Here is a 20,812-nt window from a genome sequence, read left to right as displayed (position 1 = left end):
GCCATCTTGCAGCTGATGCACTCTGGGAGATGTAGTTGTCTGAGGTCTGAGGTGTCTTGTAGAACATCCATGCTCCATTTACGAGTTTTAACTCAACAATGTGAGCATGCATGTTCCTGTTCATGGGCTGATTTATTGTTTCAGCATCATCAACACTGAGATGCATGATGCACACGTGCAGAAGTCACAATAAAGGATGCAATCTAAGGAAACATGGGCCCATCAGTCACATTCTGTCAGAGCTATTAGGCTACTTAACTTGAGACTTGGACTTGAGTCGTTTCAGTTCAATTAAGTCATTAAAACACACCCCAAAGGCCATGCACAATTGCACATGCACAAAAAGAGTTTGTGTGAGTGTGCGCGGATGTGCATGTGTGCTTGGGATGTGAGGTGAGCGCTATACAATCACATTTTGTGTCAATATTTGAAAATAAAAACATGAGTTCTGGTAAATGACCCACTCTTCCTGAACACTTACATGAAGGGAGAACACACTTTTGAACAACTCAATTTGAACTGCAAGGACTCAAGTATTATTCTGAACAACGTGACTGATGGGCCCACGTTTCCTTGCACTCCATCCTTTAGTTTAATGTGACTTTTGCACATGCTGCATACATCTCAGTGTTGATGCTGAAACAATATACAATAAATCAGCCCAGGCAGGAACATGGGCACATGCTGTTCTAGAAAGGTGGTTCATATCTTAAACTTTAACTTGTCTTGTCTAACTTGATCAATTCAGATGTATAGGATATCCATATTCCAGCCTGCATTCCATAAGGAGCCCAACATGACGTCAAAATTGACGTCGGCCAAGTCTGTATAACAAATGAGTTACCTCTGGCTCCGACTAAAACACTGAAAAACAAATACCTAACCGGAGGATGGGTTTTTCCTTGAAAATTACAGTATGACGTTTTAAAGGTATTGGGAGCAGGAATGAACTAGACCTGAGCCAGTTTGGCAGTAGCTCGTTCAAGTATTGAAGGGTTTCATACCTACGCACTTACATGGCCAAGCCCCAGTTATCTCATAATAATTGTCTAAATGATCAGTCAAGATCTGTTGATGAGTAACAGGGTACAGTAGATGTGTGTCACAGTGTGTGGATATATGCTGAACCATGTGTGTTGAGCTACAGATGCTCTCACAACATTCTGGTGCTCCAATTCCAGCCAGCCAAATCCAGGGAGCCAGTACCAAAATGAACAGTGCACTAAAAGAACTGGTAAGTTGAACATATTCAGTATCCAGGGAGCCAGTACCAAAATGAACAGTGCACTAAAAGAGCTGGTAAGTTGAACATATTCCAGAATTATCACTTTTTCAAGTAAAAATAGCAGTACTTTTGCTCATTCTCATTATATTTTGCAATTTACAGCTGATAGAAATTGGCCACGTTATATACATTTAGCCTGTGTATCATATAATAATAATAAGGGTAATAATAATAATAGTAATTATTACAATTATTATTATTATTATTATTATTATTATTATTATTATAACAACAACAAGAACAACAATTCTTGGAATCGTGTATTCAGTTGGTGCCATTAATTGGGCCTCATGCGGCAAGTTCTTTGTTCTTAGGCCCACTTTTGGCCCATTTTTGGCAAGCAACATGTATGTACATTGTATGTACAATGATTCAATGAATTATACATTTTGGAGAAAATGAGGGAGGAAGACAAGATCGAGTCAGTAACCGTACTTAAAATAATTTGTAGTTTGAGTATTAGCTACATGTAACTAACCTTTTTTCTCCCTGGAAATAAAAACGTCTGGGTTTCCGAGGCTACCGAACCTTCAATTCAATTCCAGGTGCAGTACTGGAGGCTTTATCTGTTGGCCCTGGTGCTGGGGATCGGGGGATCATTTCAATATGGCATCCATGTTTCCATCATGACTTCTCCAGCAGAGGTACAGTATGAGACAAATCATCTTAATGTGTTTATCCCATGATGTGTGCTCATGCATTAAACTGTGTTTTGATTAAAGGAGGCATTTTATTTTCTTAGTTCTTACAGTATATTGTGGAATGCATAAGGACGGAGTTGAGAGTTGAGAGTTTGTTACATTTTGTTAAGGTGTAAGGTGCAGAGTTGAGGCTATAAGTGTCACTGAACCAAAAATAATTATGCCAATAATAACCAATTTAATGTAATGCTTCTGTCCCTGGTGATGCATCAGGCCTTCTTCAGACATCTACCTGGTAGCTCTAGGTACTCCATTACGGAGCTTTGTGTCCCTGCCTGGGTCCCTGGGTCTGTCCGAGCACCAACATAGTTTGGTTGCTTTTTCCATCACCAGAGACTGCTGTTTTACAAATGTGCAAAGAGATGAATGAACCATGAGGAGCTTGCAGGCGGCATCCATAATTGTGTGTGCTCACATACACAACAATGACACAGGCCAATGACATTTACATCCCATCATGTCTGTTTCTTGTGCAGTGTTCAATGATGTTTAATGCCATAACACATTCCTTCTCCTCTCTGCTTGTAGCATGTCCAGAGCTTTGTAAACCAGACATGGTTAGAGCGATATGACATTCCAGTGGATGACTCCACCAACATGCTCATCTGGTCCTTCATTATGGCCATCTTCAGTCTGGGTGCATGGATTGGGTCTGTTCACAGTGGTAGCCTTCCTGTCAGACATGGCCGGTGAGACAGAAATATAAAACATACACTCATACACACTCATACACACCGCACATCCAGTGGTAATAATAAATGTTCTATGTTTCGGTAGGAAAAAGGCTCTTTTGATCAACAATGTGGTGGCTTTTGTGGGTGCTCTGGTTATGCTCAGCAGTCGCTTGGCCAAATCTTTTGAGATGATACTGCTGGGCCGATTTCTCTATGGATATAATGCTGGTATTTTCTTATTTATATATTGTGGATGGAGGTGTGTGCAGTGTACATGCATGAGGATATGTGTGAGTGTATGTGGATGCATACTTGTGAGAAATAATGCTATGATTTGATTGTGAACTTTGTGTTCCTTCACAGGCCTTGGACTGAGTGTACATTTAATGTACATAGGAGAGTGTTCTCCAAAGAAACTGAGAGGTTTTATGACACTTACGTCTTCTATTTTCATTGCCCTGGGAAAGCTGATGGGTCAAATACTTGGACTCAAGTAAGAATCAGTTGCGCAGATTGTGCAGCTCTCATCAGTACAAATCAAGATATTGACAAAGACCGGTATGTTTACATAAGATATGTTCAGCTTTTAAACGTATTTTAATCTCATAATCTTCAGGGAACTGATGGGCACTGAAGACAAGTGGCCGTATCTGTTAGCTGTTAGTGGTATTCCTGCCGTGCTCCAGTTTGGGGCATTGTTTTTCTTCCCTGAGACACCTCGATACCTCTACATTGACAAAGGCGACATTGAAGGAAGCAAAAAAGGTGGACAGACTTGTTGCAAGAGTTCATGACATTTCATTGACATTAGCATAAATACTGGACTCTTCTTTAGCTTAGTGATATTGATGCCTCTGTAATTCAGTGTAACCTACGTTTGAAGTTATGCAGGAGCAATTAAAAGGAATATGCAAGTGTATGAAATGAATGCATGACAAGACTCATTTATACTATGATGGCATTGCTCGTGACAAATAAGACAATTTTGATCAGTTATATTATTGCTTCAGACTCTCACTAATTATGTAAGAAGTTGGGTTTCATTGCATGACTTGTGCATGTGTGTTGTTTGGTAGCTTTAAACTGGCTGTGGCAGGAGGAAGACCTGAAGTTGGAGCTTGAGGACATGAGGAAAGAGAAAGAGAGTGCACAGGGGGAGAAGGCAAAGTCTGTAAAGGATGTACTCTGTTCCCAGACTGTGAGATGGCAAATGCTGGCTCTTGCTATCCCCTGTGCTGGTGTACAATTCTGTGGCATTAATGCTGTGAGTTCATTTCACATTTCCTCTACAGATTTGATGGAAAAATAACAAAATGTAGGCCTACTCAAGAACATCATCACAAAATCAGAGGCTTATATTCTTTGTGGTCCTTGTGAAGAAACATCATTTAGCAACCGTGTGTGACGGCTACACCACACAATACTGCATTCAGAAAGAAGTTAAGAACACATTCAACTTTTAAGATCAAAACTTGTTCTACTATTAAGTAAATGTCCTTTCATTTTCTGTCCTGTCATCCAGCTTTACTTCTATGCTTTTGACATCTTCCGCGAATCCGGAATGGAAGAGGACATGATGCATTACTTGGCCATGGGCATTGGAGGAACAGAACTCATTACTATAACTCTTTGTGTAAGTATCCCATCACTGTGAGATTAATTGAACTGGAGTTATGATGAAGTCACACTGCAAGGTCATAATCTGTCTGCTTTTGTTGACTCCCTTAATTTTAATGCATCTGCTTTTCATCAGTCTCTGTTGATAGATCGTGCTGGAAGAAAAATTCTAATGGGATATGGTTATCTGTTGATGGGTGTAGCTATGTCCCTACTTACTATCATGCTGTCTATTAAGGTAATTAAACTCCAACTATACTCCACTTTCTACAGCGTGGTGCCTAACGGGCCTTGCTGTCCTCTCTGTCTCTATCTTGTCTCTGTATTTGTCCCCCCCAAAAGTAGACTACCGGTAATGATATAGCTCAGCTCCCCCTGCTACATGCAGCATGAACATGTAGTATTCTAGCATACTGTGCCACAAGGCCAAGCTCATTAGGAAATTAGCACACAAAGCTCAGATGTATCATTGTTGATGTAAGCATTGTTCAAGGTACACTGTAGACCAGTGGTTCTCAACCTTTTTTCACCAAGTACCATCTCAGAAAAAATTTGGCTCTCCGGGTACCATTATGACGTTAAAATACGTCAAACAAATATAGTAGCGTACAACTAACCTATCCCATCCTATTCACACAGCAGGGAGATTTGAACGGCACAAATTTGTGCTGGGACATCAAATCCAGCCTGGATGTCAACTCATTTTACTGGAGCAATAGTGCTGTAGGTCCGTCTGACTCCGAGACGTCTACCACTGGAGTTTTTACGTACAGCTGCTGCTGGTCAGAATATTCTCCTTAAGCCCTAACCACACCAAAGGGTCACCATGCAACTCCTTGGGTCCAAACGGTTGTAAGGAGTTAACGCTAAAACCGTCTCAACCAGTGACGTAGACTCCGTGGGGGCGGCGGGGCTCGAGCCCCCATGAGGAATTGGACCTGAATATAGCCTATATATTCGCCTCAGTTCGTCCCGTTTGTACCGCACCAGGTCGCGCCGCGCCCGTTCGCTCTCGACCCTTTGGTGTAGTTTGGGCCATTGAATTCCATGCGTTGAATCACTAGGGTCAACGTGCAACAAGCCATATCACACCGCAGGGACAACGCTAAAACCATCTTTGGTGTGGTTAGGGCTTTACACCTTTATAGTATCATTTTAAGCCTCTGCATTGCCACCCCCCCCCCCCCCCCCCCCAGTAAAACTGAAAATATGTCAGACTCTGTTTTTGTTTTTGTATTAGGCTTCAACCTAATCCCAAAATAAAGCATAATCTATTATTTTCCAACAGGACCTGTATTTCTGGGTCCCTTATGTGAATATTGGCCTAATATTCTCTGTCATATGTATTTATGGACTTGGACCTTGTGAGTTTTGTTTCTTTAATACTGTATGTAACCCACACTACACATTACTAATCATTTCAGTACTGATAGTGTTTACTGAAGCCAACTATTGTATTATTTTCCTCTCCTGTCAGCTGGAGTGTCCATGGCCCTCCCTGCTGACTTATTCCTGCAGGCCTGGCGTCCTTCTGCTTATGTAATCAGTGGGACCATCAACTGGTTAGGCCTGTTCTTCATTGGAATGTTCTTCCCTTACATAGTGGTGAGTTCTGTCTTATTCTGTCTAAGTTATATAGGTGTTTTGTGTATAGGTCCTGAAATATTGTGGTACTCTCCAGGGAGTGTATTTTAATTGATATTTCATGTGCTCTTCTATAGGATGGACTTGGACAATACTGCTTCTTGATTTTTGTGGTTTACTGCGTCTTCAGCTCAGCCTTCATGCTATATTTTGTCCCAGAGACCAAAGGAAAGACAAGTTTAGAAATTACAGAAGAATTCAACAAATTGAATTTCAAGAATAGGAGCACTGATATTGAAAAGTCTGACTTTGTTCTTGCAACTAAATTTTAAAATAAACGTTTAATTTATTATCTTTTTTCTATCACACTTTTATAATTGTTACGTTTTCATCATGGAGCTGGCGTTCAGTATCTATTCCTCATTATGTTGAACAAAAAATTAACCAACAACGGAACATCACAGTAACACATTGAACAAGTTTTGTAACAAATGGTTAGCTTTCAGAGGGGTAGAGGGGTTCTTCTTTGACTTCTTATGGGCGATATTGCTAGGGATTCCACATTAATTCGTCACCATAAGAACCAATAATTTGTATTCATGAAACTTTCAGGAACATCTTATTGCAGTACACAAGATTGCATCTTGGTGCCAACAAGCTTTTATGTACGAATACAAATTATTAATTAATATTATTTTTGTTTCGCCCTCAAATAATAGTTTCAAGATATTTGAAAACTTTTGGAAGCATACACATAGACGGAAAACACGAGTGCAACTGCACTAGCATAGTTAGAAATATAACTCTGGCCTGAAAATGAGTGCTAAAGTTTGAATTGAGTTTATCTGGCTTGATATGTCCACTTTATGTCCCAGGTATGGGGACATTGTGCATTTGTTTGTTTAACTGTATGTAATGTGTTTTTTGTTTTGTTTATTTGCTTTGTATTTATGGACATTTCCTGAGTTTCTTTAAAGATTTTGTTTAGTGTTTGTGCTGCCATGTGGATGTGGGGGGAAGAATATATGTAAATAATTGCTTTGAAATTACTATGTTGTAAAGAAAAATTTAAAAAATAAATAAAAATGTCCCAGGTAATAAATATTTAACTTCCCTGTCATAATGCTTTATTAAATTATTAAGTATTGTTGATAAATAGTAAGGGTCACTCTCCATTTGTAGGATATAGTCACTTGTTATATTTAACGTTATATAACTTTTCGTGGTAAAACTACTTTTCCAGTGTATATCATACTGTATACTGACCACAATTAACTGACAAAATGAGGTTATAGTAAGAGCTTTTTCAAATGCAATTTATTTTACACTCACCTCTGAACCAATAAGAGAGATGAGACTCAGTAACAGAGTACAAAAACAAATATCTATAGAAAAGTATGCTTATATTGAAACATGTCCCAAGACATAATAAAACATGTATCTGACATGTTTCAGAACAATCTTCTCGATTACAATGATAAAATACCAAGTTAACATATTGTACATCTTGTTTGTCCATGTCGGTCTATACAAAAGTGTCAATGCGAGTCACTGTTTTAGCCTACCTTTTTTTTTAAAAGAGGTTTTAATCCACTGCTGTGCACAATCAGTATTTGGAAGGCACTTTGCAACAGACCAAAAGCAAACATCAAAACAGAAACAAATAAGTATCTAGGCCTAAATAGTGAATGAAATATTTTATATTTGTGTACCAACATGAGACAAATCATAACATCCAATGAATTTACTACCATGTATTAAATATTGAGAATTTGTAACATAATGGTATACATTGCCTTAATAGTATTTCCCACAACAAAAAACACCCTTTATTCCCTCTACTAAATACTAGTGCATCACGGCAGAGTGGATCCAAAAAGGTGAACAAATTGGTCAAAGAGGTGAATTGAGAGTAAATTGAGAGCAAATTGAGAGTAATGAACAGTGGTACTACTGTTACCAACCAGTGATTGACACTCAGTCGTCCCCAACTCAACTCATATAAATAGTAAAATACTCAGTGTTAAATTAATTTTGAGTTAGAAATTGATAAATTGTCACTGAGGATTTTACGGTGTACCAAAACAGCATAATTAGGTTTACTCTCTGTACGCAGTGAAGACACTCAAACATCCATAACTTATTATCCCTCTACATAATGGAGAAAAATATATACAAATAGACGAGAATCACTGACAAACATTTATCATATATTGGTTTGATCATATATATATTTATATATATATAGTATGTGTATATGAATGGTATATACACACTTGTTACAATCACAATATAATCATAAATAATGTAGGAATGTACTGAATTTTATAGACTAAGATAGCCACAAATAATTAAACTGAAGCAAACCAGGAAACAACACACACACACACACACAAACACAGAAAGCCAACCAATTCAAAACACTCACATACCCACCCCAATCTGCTCATGTAACATTCTTTCCCCGTTTCCTGACCGATTTGCCATGTACCATGATTAATGGTTAAAATTAACTGATAAAATGGTTTGATGAACTACAACTGATTTAAAGTGTTAGGATTCAATATGACGTGTTTTGTACAAGTTACAGTGCCCAACAAATCTGGTACATTTTCAGTGTTTTGACTGAAATCACAAGAGATTATTTTGTGTAATAAATAGCTTTCTGGAGGCTACATTAACAACTCAATATATCATGAAGATATTTAACAAATTAATTCATAACATAATAGAACCTATTAATCAGGTTAGGTATGAGGCACTAAAGCTTGCACTTTACCTAGTTGTGCCAGCATTGCTCAATGAAAGTAACAGACCTACAAGCCGAGGCATAATGCATCCTTCTACAATGTGTTGTAAGCTTGTAGATATGCCATTGTCAGTGCACAACACCAGCACATGACTAAGTATAACTCAGGCTTAAAGAACGCACAATGAACTAAAGGAAGAGAGAAAGCCATGTAGAAAGATGAGGGGTTAGCTCCAGCTGTGAGTAGACTGGAGGGCACAGTTCATTGAAGCCTGTTCCTGTCACAGATAGGCCTACTCAATGACAAAGTATGAGCCACGTGATTTTGTTTCGCCAATTTACATTCTGAAACCGCAGTTCCTTTTCCACAATAACAGTAATAGAGTGATGGGCGACGCACTTGGCTAATCGTTAACGAGGACCAGAAATGCCCTCTTCACCTAGCACAAGCAAATCTGATAGATGAGAGGCACTGATAGTGTGGGTACTTTAGGCACAGCCAAATACAAGAGAAAGAAACATTGTCAAATACAATACAAAGTTATGGATGATTTGAATTTATGATGGTTGCATTGGGTTTTGCCAGTCAAGAGCACGGCAGATAAGAATGTTCCTCGCCCATTCCTGCTCACAGCTGTATAGTAATGGCCTTAATCCTGCTTCAAATCAGATCACTGTTGCACAACACACACACATCACACACCCCTCTGTAGTCTGTACTCTGTATCTAACATAATTTAGCTTGTAAAATTATCAAAAATTGCAAACCACAAGATTTTTGTTTGACAAACAATATAAAAAGCTTTGTACACAAAACAGAGGGCATGAATAAGTTAACAAAATATAATCTACATTTCTTTGAATTTATGTCACACCGCAACTTGGTCCCCATTATAATACACGTGATTTCACATTTGAGTGATTGCCAAAAAAGACTGTGAAACGTTCTTATTTGAGGGGTTTTACAAAAGCATTCATAACAAGCTCATAGGGTCTTCATTACACATTAATGGAACATGATGGGAATTAACATACCGGGTAAGTACATTTTAGACAGAGATTATGCCATCTATTTTATAGGTGGCACTTTAACACCAATTCTTTGATACGGTAAGACTGACTGGTAGAACTTCTTATCCTGGTTGACAGCCATTGCAATTGGAACTAGTTTAATAGCAGTGCCAATATTGAAGGAAGCAAGATTAGGGGGCATTAAAGGGCCCAATCCTTGAGTCCTTGGTATGACTCACTGGAGAACTCACTGGAGAAGGCAGTTACCTGCCAAAACATCAGTTTCTTTTTACGCTGCTCCAAAAATAAAGTATTGGCACTTTGGCTAACAGTGTGTGAGGCCACCTTCTTGTCTCTTGAAGACTACCATTTATGGCTTACTGGCTGACCAACCATAATGGTGAAACATTTGAAGAAGTTTTTTTTAAATATTATAATATCTTTCATGAATATGCCATAAAACATGAGCTTGTTATGCATACAGTGCTAATGTGACCCCTAGAATTAAACTCTTACAAAAGACTGGTAGCAGAATTCTACCTAGAATTTAACCCCTGCCATATATATATATATATATATATATATATTAAGAAAGAAAGAAAAAAAGAATGTGGGAAAGAAAATCCTTGAAAGCAGCAGCATACAATATTCAAATAACAAATTCACTGATCTTGTTGTCCTTAATTTAAGGAGACGTGTCATTGTAGCCTTCTGAGTAAATAAGAATAAGCTAGAATAAGCAAGTAAAAGCAACTAAGAATGAGCCACTTAAAATGCAATGGCAAATGATGGTTTGTGATGCATTTCATAGCATTGACAAACTGGGGGAGTCGACAATAAGTAATTCCTTGCTCTAAGAATTTAAATGACTGACCTTGTACAAAGTAACAAATGTAGCAGTAACAAATGAAAGGTTGATTACACACACCCGAAACAAGGTCATACTAATGTCATTAAACCTCAAAATGATCAGATTAAAAATAAACCTTTGCAACATTTCAGAAAATACAAATATGTATTATAATAAAATAAAATGCTTTTCCCCACTCTGAAACAAAAAGAAACATGTCAGACTCCATGAAACAGAATAATAGCAGAGCTGAATGCACAGTGAGCGACACAATGAACAGCAGACTATTCTTGGGGCAAAATTCTTCCCAAATAAAGAGGATCTAGGGAGAGGGCAGGGGGTTGGGGCCATCAAACAAACCTTGTCCTAAAAATGAGAAATATATCATAATTCCCAGCAGCATGTCACTTCCCTCCAAAGTCCATCCCGCTCTGACCTGCCTCGGGGTCAACCAGTGACGCAGCGAAAGCAGACTGGACTATCTGAAAGCCGAAGGACTCGAGCAGAGACATGTTCTGTTGAGGGGAAAAGGGGGAGCTCAGAGTGGGAGCCAATTCTCCCAGTCCAGACACTGTTCCCCCCTGGCATTTCTGAGCTTTGTGGACTCGATGCTGGTGCTTGTTGAGGTAGGACTTAGTGCGGAAGGCCTGACCACAGATGCCACAGGTAAACTTCTTTTCAGGATCCGTCTTGGCTTTTGATCCCTCTGGAGAAGCCAGCACCCCGGCAGCGGGTCCATTACAGGCTAAGTTGGACATCTCAAGCTCCTCCCCATCAAGCTTGTGTGGAGATCTGAGCTCGCTCCCATTGGACAATTCCCCAAACGAAGGGTCAGATTCCTCAGATTCCAGATGTGGACATTTCCCAGCATTCTCCTGCCCGTCTGAGGTCAACAGAGTATGAGGGAGGGGACAGACCAAGAGACAAAAGACAAGATGCAAAGAGAGACAGAGAGCCTTGAATTAGCACAATATACATTTAAAACAAGGTTAATTTAGAACCATTTTGCAGTAGTTGACAACCACCTGGAACAGTTTAAGGTTTAGGCGTAGTTCTGTGCTCTAAATAAAAATCAGACCTGTCTGAAGTGAGTGGTGCAACAGCGCCCCCTTTTGGTACCCTAAACATAAGGACATACAGACATAGGGATGGACATAGGGACATTGCTGTTCCTTGGTGTGATTGCACCAATCAAAAAGGGGGAAAAGTAACAATTGACAACCTAATACATGCTTCTTTGAGAAGTAAATCTGGAAATCTGCCTCATGAGCAATCCTTGTATGTGACTACAGTTAACTGAATCTAGAAGTGGAAGTCCAATCATCTAGGCCAATGTCGTATGAATCGTCTGTGCTCATCCAATCAGTGGGCCGTGTTCGCACCATTACCCCCGCCCACCCTCCTGCTGGACTGTACTGACCTGCAAGAGGGCCATGGAAGGGGAAGCCAGGTGCGCCGGCAGAGCGACACTCCCAGAAATATGGAGCCCCACCTGACTTCCCCAGCAGCAGCTCAGGCTGCAGGCCCAAGGCTGGAGGGCCCGGCTGAGGAAGAACCGGGATTCCAGAGAGCCTGTGAAAGCGACCCTCTGCCTCAGGGAAGGTCACAAGCAGCTGGTGACTGGCACACAGGTCTACACGACACCCGGCCAGAGAGAGAGGAAGGGGAAGGGACAGACATAACAGGCCAGCGGAAACCACATTACCTTCATTTCACCACTGATATTTGCATTACTGTCTGTAAATTCTCAGACCCAGTAAGCAAGCAGTATTCACTTATTTTGAATCTTACTTCATTCAGATCACTGGGACAAAGGTGAATTTATCACTATTCCAACAGATTGCTAATTGGTGGGGCCTGGTGTCTGTGTCACAGTAGCTTCCAACTCAGCCATTTCATTATCAAAGGTAATTCATAATGGCAAAGCTACATTGCATAGGCCTCTTCTATGACAAATAAGCCATTTAAGATTTAAATGGACTTGTAATCTTTGTGGTTTACATAACTGGAGGCAAATAGCCAGTTATATTAAATGAAACAAGGTTTAGCTTAAACTGAACCGTACACAAATGATGTGATATAAGGACAGCACTCATTCTTCGCCATGTTCACTTGCAAGAAAGATATACTTGCATTGTTGTTTATTTAAATTCATCATGTGCCCTTTTTTGTAAAATTATGCTTAGTCCCTTTATGAGATAAGATTTAGTACATAGCAGAATAAAGACACTGTCCATAATCAATTTAATTATCTAAACCCAACAAAGTGCAAACTTTTGCAAACCAACTCTATTATGAAACTCACACTAAATCAACAATTTAGAAATAACCAACCATAGGTTTTCAGCTATAAACTTAATGGACAAAGACTGGCTGAATGACAGCAAATGAAAATGTCTAAACTATAAGATTCCCTCCAGTGTCGACTGACGGTTAAAGATACATATTTATTGTCACTAAGAACCTGGTTTTCATTAAAAAAGGCACATTTTAAATGTTGCACTGTAAACAGAGCACACATTAGGACAATCATGCAACATTAACGCATTGCTGAACACCTGGTGATGGACAGGCCAAGCAGAAACATCATACGACCATGGCCATGCTAAACACGCAGGCAAAATAAAATAAAAAGGCTTATTACTAGTCCAGATACTTGGCTGTAAACAAAATGCAATGACTTATCTTAATGTTCCTGTAGACTGCACTATTTTGGCTATCATATACATTCATTAGATATGACACTGCACAATGGGAGATAAAATCTTGATTATCTACCAAGGCAGAGTCTTTAAATAAATACTTTTTGAAATATCTATGGAAAAAATGCATTGGGAATTATTTCCTGGGCCTGGCGCCATCATGAAAGGGGGCGGGACTGCAACACTCTATACCACATGGATATTCAGTATTTAAGTCCGACGTCATTTTGTAGTGCTACGTTACGTCCGGGTCCAATTGGCACCAGCTCCCGTCCGCATCCCATTGTAAATAGAATATCTAAACGCGTGAATCTTTTTAAATTGACGTTATTTTTCAGAAAGGAAGCCATAGAGGGTTAAAATGGGTCTTAATGCTTCCAACTTGAGTAGAATTATTAATGTTTTGTATAAGTGTCCATGACAACAAAAATATATGATGTGGAGACAATAAAGACTATTATTATCATTATTATTGAAGGTGGCAACAGTCCATTTGCTCGGTAAAATATTTCGGGGGATATTTACAATGTGTGCAGGCTTGAGTATGTTGAATCTAGTTTGCATTAATGAGGATTTAGTTGATACAATCAAATAAAATGGCGATAGTATTCCATGTGGGGCAGACGGCCTGTCACAGCCAGATTTTGGAGAGCAGCGCAGCTTTGTTGTTGCGAGGAAAGCGGTAAAATTAGACTTTCGTGGTTGTTTTCGTCTCAGATTTAGTCCGACGGAGCGTCACAGTATAACTCCATGGGGACACAAAAGCGACACAAAAGTAGGACCCGGAAGTATCTCAGGAGGGGGCGCTCACGTCACAGCTAAAATACTGAATACAACATGGACAACTACTATATGGACACTATATTTATGTATTTAAGAATTGATTTCACTCAGTGGAATTCGGTGGAACGGGACATTCAGGGGAACTTTTCTAGTGGAAGAATAGCTTCACTCCAGGACTCAAATTAAGTGTCCAACGGTTTCAAACACCAATCGGTTCTCCAGCACTAAAGCTACAATAACAATTACTCTGACCTGAAGATGCTGGGATTCCATAGACAGCTTTAGAAACATCCGACTCATGTAAGCCAAAAATGCATGCAACTTGAATTAATTCATTCTGACTACTAAAAAAGGTTTAGTCTGAATAGGTCTTAGTCACAATAGTTCAACGTGGAGAAAGTGAACATCATATTTAGTCATTGTTTACATCCAATTGTAAACAAACATTGCATATCACAGTGTTGCCGTATAACCATGCAGTCAAAATCTTCAACAATGTTCAATCTGTTCTGAACTTGACCGCTATAGTTAGCCAACAGAAAAACAACCAGCCGATGAAGTCTGAAAGTAGCAATGTATGAAGAAAAACAGCTTGGCAGCAGCAGAGGTTGATGTGCGCCTATGTTTTAAGCACAGACAAAAAACAACAAAAAAATAATGCAACAGCATGTTTCCTCCATAAAGCAGCAGAGCAAATGAAAGCCAGAAACATGAAAGGTTGGGGTGGAGCAGACGGCTGCTTGCCTTCCACTGAGCACTGGCGTCCCGTGTGATAAGGGGTGCCGTTGTGCATCTGTGTCCCCCCCCTTGACTCAGGGAATACGTGCATTGTGGCAGGGTGGGGCAGTGGTGAGCTGTGGTGTGCCTTTATGTGCACCTTAAGGTAGGACGCAGTGGAGAAACCTGGGACACATAGAAGAGCAAAGGAGACGGCAGTTGTTGGAGACACCCAGCCCTATTATGACAGGGGCCTCCTGTAATCGAAAACATTCATCAGCAATACGTGTACCCAAAGTCAATCCTGACAGCTCTGGAACTTTGATTAACACTTGAAGACCAGAGTTTATCTGAAATTTAGATTTCAAGACTGAACTGAATTTCTGCCTCTCTGAACTGCAAATGTCACACTGAAGGAACACAGGAACATCCATGTGAATCCTACTAGGAGCGAGAGCAATGCTCCTCCTTCGCAACTATGAGTGTTAAATGAGACCTGGGTGAGATCTGGCTTGAATCCCCAGTTACTTCTCATCAACTTGCAAGAGCAAATACAAATTCTATTCAGTGCACGATTTACATACCGTAATTTTCTAAACAAAAGTCACATCATGTATACTATCATGTTCTCTTTGCCTGTTAATCTGGTTATATCTTATGTTTGTGCCACCCTCTGGCTGTCAATAGCTGCATGTGCGGGTAAGCATCTTGAGAAGGTGGTGATAACTGTGTTTCTTTGCTAGCTCAAGGAGCAGTAGTTGACAGATGTACCATTCGAAACTGTTTTACCGTCTTATGATCATGGAATCTACCTGAAGCTATTTTCCAATGTGGAGACACAATTCCTGATCATTCTCATTCACACACACACACACACACACACACACACACACACACACACACACACCAACTGGTGTGCAGCATATTAAGTATTTAACCTGATAAACCCACTTATCATATATGTATTGAATTGACTGCGCAATTAAAAAACAAACATCCACTCTCTGAAAGATCATGCATGTAGGAAATAACCAGGTGCACCACTGCTTACAGAAATACAAAAAGCTAAATGTATGCACAATATTTGAATCACTGTGCACCAACCATGCACTAACATTGTGAGAAAGAAACAGCCTAACCATATAGCACAAGACAACACAACCAGGGGTTCATTTTCATTATAGTTTACATTCCACCAGATAAAAGTGACTCTCCTATGCAAGTCACCAGAAGACACAAATGCACAGCTTATCCAGCTTATCCAAACAAAAAAACAATAAACAGATAAAAAATGCACTAAGAGTGATGGTGGTCTAACAAAATCGATTAAATAGTCAGTCAGTTTAGGCAGTAAAAGATAATTTTGTAGAGCCTGCATGACATTTATGCATCGCATTAATGGGAACATTGATTTCCTTGCATATGAAATGCGCCAACCTCTCCTGAAATTCTACAGGCCTTATTTTGCTTAGATTTCATGCAGCTGAGATACAGACGTTATAGATCAGAAGATCACACCAATCTTTCTCATATTGTGAACGACCCTGTCCTACAGTCATCGAGAAATTATGCAGAATTGTGACAAATACGATTTCAGACTTGCCAATCGTCCATATTTTTGAATAGTGCATTTTTATTTCTGTGGGGTAAAATCCATTTAGCTACAAAATGGTGCATTCTTTTTTAATTATTATTTTACTAAATCAATAGCAGAATTTCCCTATTAAAAAAATATGAATTGTTGACATTGTCCAAGTTGGGATGTAAATCAGACATGTTTTTCATTCATCTTACCCCCACTTGCTGTGTACACTGGTATTTCATCTAGTATTCAACTGAACTCAACTATTGGAATGTGGGACATAAATTGTTTTTGCCAATTAAAAAGCAAGAGTTTTGTTTTAGAATTAGTAGCTATAACAGTTGAAGAATTTAAAGAAAAGCCATTAATACAGTGTCGTAGACTGAATGTGAAACATGTGAATCATTTTTTAACCTTTTTTTACTTTACTACACTACACTTTACTGTAGTGTGTATGAGCATGTGTACTGATACCGTAATATAGCAGTGTATAGCATGTAATATTGGCCAGTTACCTTTGTTACAAATACCACAGTAGTTATGATTCCCTTCACTGTGTTTCTTGAGGTGGTCTGTCATATATGCAGCCCGCAGGAACTTGCCACAAATTTTACAGGGGATTTTGTCCTCATGGCAAGCAAGGTGTGATCGCAGGCGATCTCTTGTAGCGAAAGAAGCATTACAAATCTGAAAAACATTAATTAACATCACCACCTTCTCACATAATATGCAAAAATGTCCTGTACCATATGTTGTCCACTTATTTTACTGCAAGAACTAATGAACTCAAATTGTATATTTTTAAGTAATAAAATCAATAGAATAAGCTTTTTTCTATTGACAATATTCACAGAGCGACCATTTTGTTTTCACATCATATTTGCGGGTTGGGAAGAAGAAATAACTTAATAGCAAATTGGCCACCGTTTGAATATGGTGAATAGGTATATCCCAAATGTCACCTGGCACTTGTGGGGTCTCTCCGTCGTGTGAACTTGTTTGATATGCCCATTCAGATGGTCTGGTCTGGAATGAAAAGGGAAAATAACTATTCTGTGTCATCAACTCCAAGTGTCACTGTCTCAACATTTTCAGTTATACTGAGGCAACAACCTTTGGCCTGGGACTAGCCCCGCTTGGAACCCTACGTAAAGTTTCTGACATTTGGATGACTTTACGTAGGGTTCCGTCCCATCTCTCCCACACTAAATGGAATACAGACGTACATACGTTCGGAAATGGTCGTGCTGCGCTTTTTTGATGGGGGTTAGATGTAGCATATAGGAGCTATAGGAGACAACGGAAACGTCAGAGAATTTTCCTTTGGAGCAGAAGCCGTTAAGTATTTTTACTTTGTTTGACCGTTTTGGCAGCTCTGAAATTCTCTCTTCCTTCCTTCCTTGACTTCCTTGTTGACATCCCATTGTACCGCCTCCAGCACCGACACTGGATAGCTGTGACAGAGCAGATCAGAGGCAGGAACGTAGGGACGCGCAGCTAGCCAGCTCCTATATGCTTCTTTTGAAACATCTAACCCCCATCAAAAAAGCGCAGCATGACCATTTCCGAACGTATGTACGTCTGTATTCCATTTAGCGTGGGAGAGATGGGACGGGACCCTACGTAAAGACGTAGGGTTCCGAGCGGGGCTAGCCTGGGACCAGAACTCCAGGAGGTGAAACAATGCATCAACAATCATGCAGACATCTCAGCCAGGTGGAACATAACACTAAATTAGAGATCTGTGATTTAATCAATCTTAACATTCAGGTGCTTGCATTGATTCAATTAAATGTAATATTCGTTGTATAGTCTAACATTTTGCATTGCAGCTGTACATCACCTGGTGGTAAGGTAGCTACATAAATCAAAAGCTGACTCCCCCTACTTTGAATTAGTATAATGATGTAAAACATGACTTAGAATTGATACTTCATAAATTAATTTAAATTATAATCCCACAAATCAAGCAAAGATTGTACTTTTCTCAACAGTGACACACTAAGGTGTTAGTGATTAGTTGGTAATTGGTTTTGCGGTCAACAATAACCCTAGGGGATGTAATTTACTACTACCAGTAAATACTATTACGCAAGAGTGTACCAAATACCGAACAATTTCAGACTAAAACCACTCCGGATATTCAGTGTAGAATTGGATCCCAGGGATAAAAAAGAGTATCAGTAGGCCTAATAATGCATATATCAAAGTAGTGGTCCTTGAAATTAAGTGAGAATTATTGGGGCTAGAACAGTGGTTCTCAAAGTGGGGTCCAAGGATCCCCAAGCCAGGGTTTCCTTGAGGGGTTCCAATTCCGTCTTAAGGGGGCAAGTCTACAACTCTGAGAATGTACTTGTGTAATTGATTAGCTCTGGTCCATAGCCTTCTACTGCTTCTAGCAGTAGAAGTAATTGATGTAATTGAAATTGGTCCATTTGTACACTCAGTGTTATGGGGTTCCTTGAAATTAAAGTTTGAGAACCACTGGCCTAGACTACGTAAAATATTGCACACTTTGGGGCGAAGCTGCACCCCAGGCTCTAATAAATCCAAACAACTCTCGAGTTACAAACAACGCACTCACCTGGAAAAACCTTTACCACAACTCTGGCACACATAGGGTTTGCCAACGGAGCCGTCGTGTGATCGGACATGGTACGACATTCTGTCCTTGCGTTTGAACCGCAGCCCGCACACATGACACGCGTACGGCTTCTCCCCGGAGTGAGAGAGCTTGTGTCGGTTCAGGTGGTAAACATCACGGAACACCTTCCCGCAGATGTCACAGCCCACGTGTCGCCTGGTCCGCTCCCGTTTACGGTTATGATCCAACGTGACTCCGCCGTGTAATAACGGCACGCCATTTTCTAGCAGCCCCGCTTGAGGATGAGATATCAAAGTGATGCCACCCTCCGTGGGCACACCGTTGTTGTTGCTGTTGATGCCACCGCCGGTGGCCGCGCCATGCTGCGCTTCGTGGTTCTTCAGACGCTGTGGTTCTGTGAACGCTTTGCCACACGTTCTACAGGGAAACAACGCGTTGTCTTTAATAGGGGTGCTGTGGTTAAAATGTAAAGGTTCCATGACCGATCCTTTCTTTGGTCTGCCCCGGCTTCTCTTTGACCCGAGAGAGCCGCTGTCGTCGTGGAAGGAGTCGTTCACCTCCTCGGGCAGACCGTCCACAGGCTGTAGGACAGGCATCGACGAGTCGGTACCGTCCTCCAATAACACTGCGCCATCGGTGTTTTGGGTTCCGTCCATAATATGCGTTTGTCCGTTGTTTGCAAAGGAGGGCACTCCGTTCACCAACATGCCAGTCCCGTTGACCATAACGTGATCCTGTTGTTGTTGGGCCACCGGGAACCCCGGATCGGAGGAGCCCGCGGTGGCCTGGAACAGACTGGCATCTCCTCCCCGAGCGGTCGGAACCAGGATCTGAACGTTGGATTGTTTGATCACCTCCTGGCAGATCTCGATCACGGATCTCATCAAGAGAAACTTGGCAGCTGTCATTAACTCCGGGAAACATTCCAGCCGCACCACAATCCTGGACGTGTAGGCGAAGTCCAGGATGTCTCTGAAAACTTTGGGGCTGATCGTGTGCATCTCCAGCTCCTTGGCGTCCCCGTCGCCTCCCTCCGCAGCCCTACAACTGAACACCGACTCAAAGTACTCGCTGCAGGCGGCCAGCACAGCTCTGTGTGCGGGGAAGCTCTCCTCCCCTACGCGGAGGATCACGTCGCAGAACCTGCCTCCATCTTTCCTTTGAACGTTGAGGTTGTGTAGCATCTCCGCGCTGTGTTTGCTCACCTGGTAGGTGTAGGAAGAACTCCAAGACGGCTCCACTACCTTCTCCATGCCGGATTCATCCAATACTGATAGTGTTCGCAACAATCGTTGTGGAAGTAGAGGACAGTTTAGAGATTATACCTAAAAAAACATAAGCAGCCCTCCCGTCCGTGTAGCATGTAGACGCTAGCAGCAGCAGAAAGATGGCAGCCCCTCAGCTTCCTGTGAACTTCGACCTCAGTTTCTTGTAAGGGGTGGGGGTCGCTCTGTTTTAACGTTCTCTCCCTTAAAACGTTCATGTGACGTGACCACTTGATCTTGAGCCTCCTTATCTGTGTGCCATTATCCAGAGGAACTAACGTCCAGTAAGATCACACTATGACCATGTTCCTTCCACAACGAAACTACATTTCTCTTCCTGGTCTCTAGTCTTAACCCCCTCCCCCAAAACACAAGCACGACCCACTCATGTTCTAAACAAAACACCTTATTTTGAATGATGCACTTACATAAATTGCATGTTGGGCGATAACACTTTAGTGCCCATTCATTCCAAAATGACTAAATAACTGATGTGGTGCAACATCAAATTCTCAGGTGCAGAATTACATTTAAATAAAGTACAGAGGAAATATTAAGAAAAAGTCTTTAGTTGTAGCCTCTTCACCCAATGCATCATTTTCAGAAATAAAAAGTAGATTGCCTTTTTGACATGCCAACCATGAACCAATGCAAGCCAGAGTTGCAAGTTCCAAAATAATTAACATT

At 40.6% G+C, this 20,812-nt stretch overlaps 2 protein-coding genes across 3 annotated transcripts; one reads left to right on the top strand and one right to left on the bottom strand.

Annotated features, from left to right (window-relative positions):
* Positions 1-1,275: 1,275 nt before the first annotated feature.
* Positions 1,276-6,193, top strand: LOC310863452 (solute carrier family 2, facilitated glucose transporter member 11-like; the record flags this gene model as incomplete). The annotated part of the gene is made up of 12 exons (XM_083771794.1): positions 1,276-1,299; positions 1,831-1,929; positions 2,515-2,675; positions 2,764-2,888; positions 3,024-3,153; positions 3,277-3,425; positions 3,737-3,924; positions 4,183-4,293; positions 4,414-4,515; positions 5,566-5,641; positions 5,755-5,882; positions 5,999-6,193. 12 exons carry the CDS (start codon positions 1,276-1,278, stop codon positions 6,191-6,193), a joined length of 1,488 nt encoding a protein of 495 aa, XP_083627920.1.
* A 976-nt stretch (positions 6,194-7,169) lies between these two features.
* patz1 (POZ/BTB and AT hook containing zinc finger 1) lies at positions 7,170-20,429 on the bottom strand. 2 transcript variants are annotated; one of them, XM_083771783.1, is made up of 6 exons: positions 18,840-20,177; positions 17,218-17,281; positions 16,771-16,942; positions 14,701-14,859; positions 11,892-12,104; positions 7,170-11,354 (listed from the first exon to the last, which is right to left on the bottom strand). In XM_083771783.1, the coding sequence occupies exons 1-6, from the start codon at positions 20,111-20,113 to the stop codon at positions 10,876-10,878; spliced, it is 2,361 nt and encodes a 786-aa protein (XP_083627909.1). In that variant the 5' UTR covers positions 20,114-20,177; the 3' UTR covers positions 7,170-10,875. The 2 variants fall into 2 exon arrangements, with proteins under 2 accessions (XP_083627909.1, XP_083627908.1); XM_083771782.1 differs by lacking the exons at positions 11,892-12,104; positions 14,701-14,859 and having other exon boundaries at positions 18,840-20,429.
* Positions 20,430-20,812: the final 383 nt, after the last annotated feature.

The sequence above is a fragment of the Protomyctophum parallelum genome, assembly GCF_964188405.1.
Source record: "Protomyctophum parallelum genome assembly, chromosome: 8".
In the NCBI taxonomy this organism is placed as follows: Eukaryota; Metazoa; Chordata; class Actinopteri; order Myctophiformes; family Myctophidae; genus Protomyctophum; species Protomyctophum parallelum.
This window is presented reverse-complemented; position numbering and strand designations above follow the sequence as displayed.

Coding starts and splice junctions, on each gene's coding strand:
- patz1 (XM_083771783.1), bottom strand. CDS start 20,113: ATGGAGAAGGTAGTGGAGCCGTCTTGGAGTTCTTCCTACACCTACCAG. Junction 12,105..14,700: donor ACGCCAGTGCTCAGTGGAAG/GCAAGCAGCCGT, acceptor GGTGTCGTGTAG/ACCTGTGTGCCAGTCACCAG. Junction 11,355..11,891: donor CTTCCATGGCCCTCTTGCAG/GTCAGTACAGTC, acceptor TGTTGACCTCAG/ACGGGCAGGAGAATGCTGGG.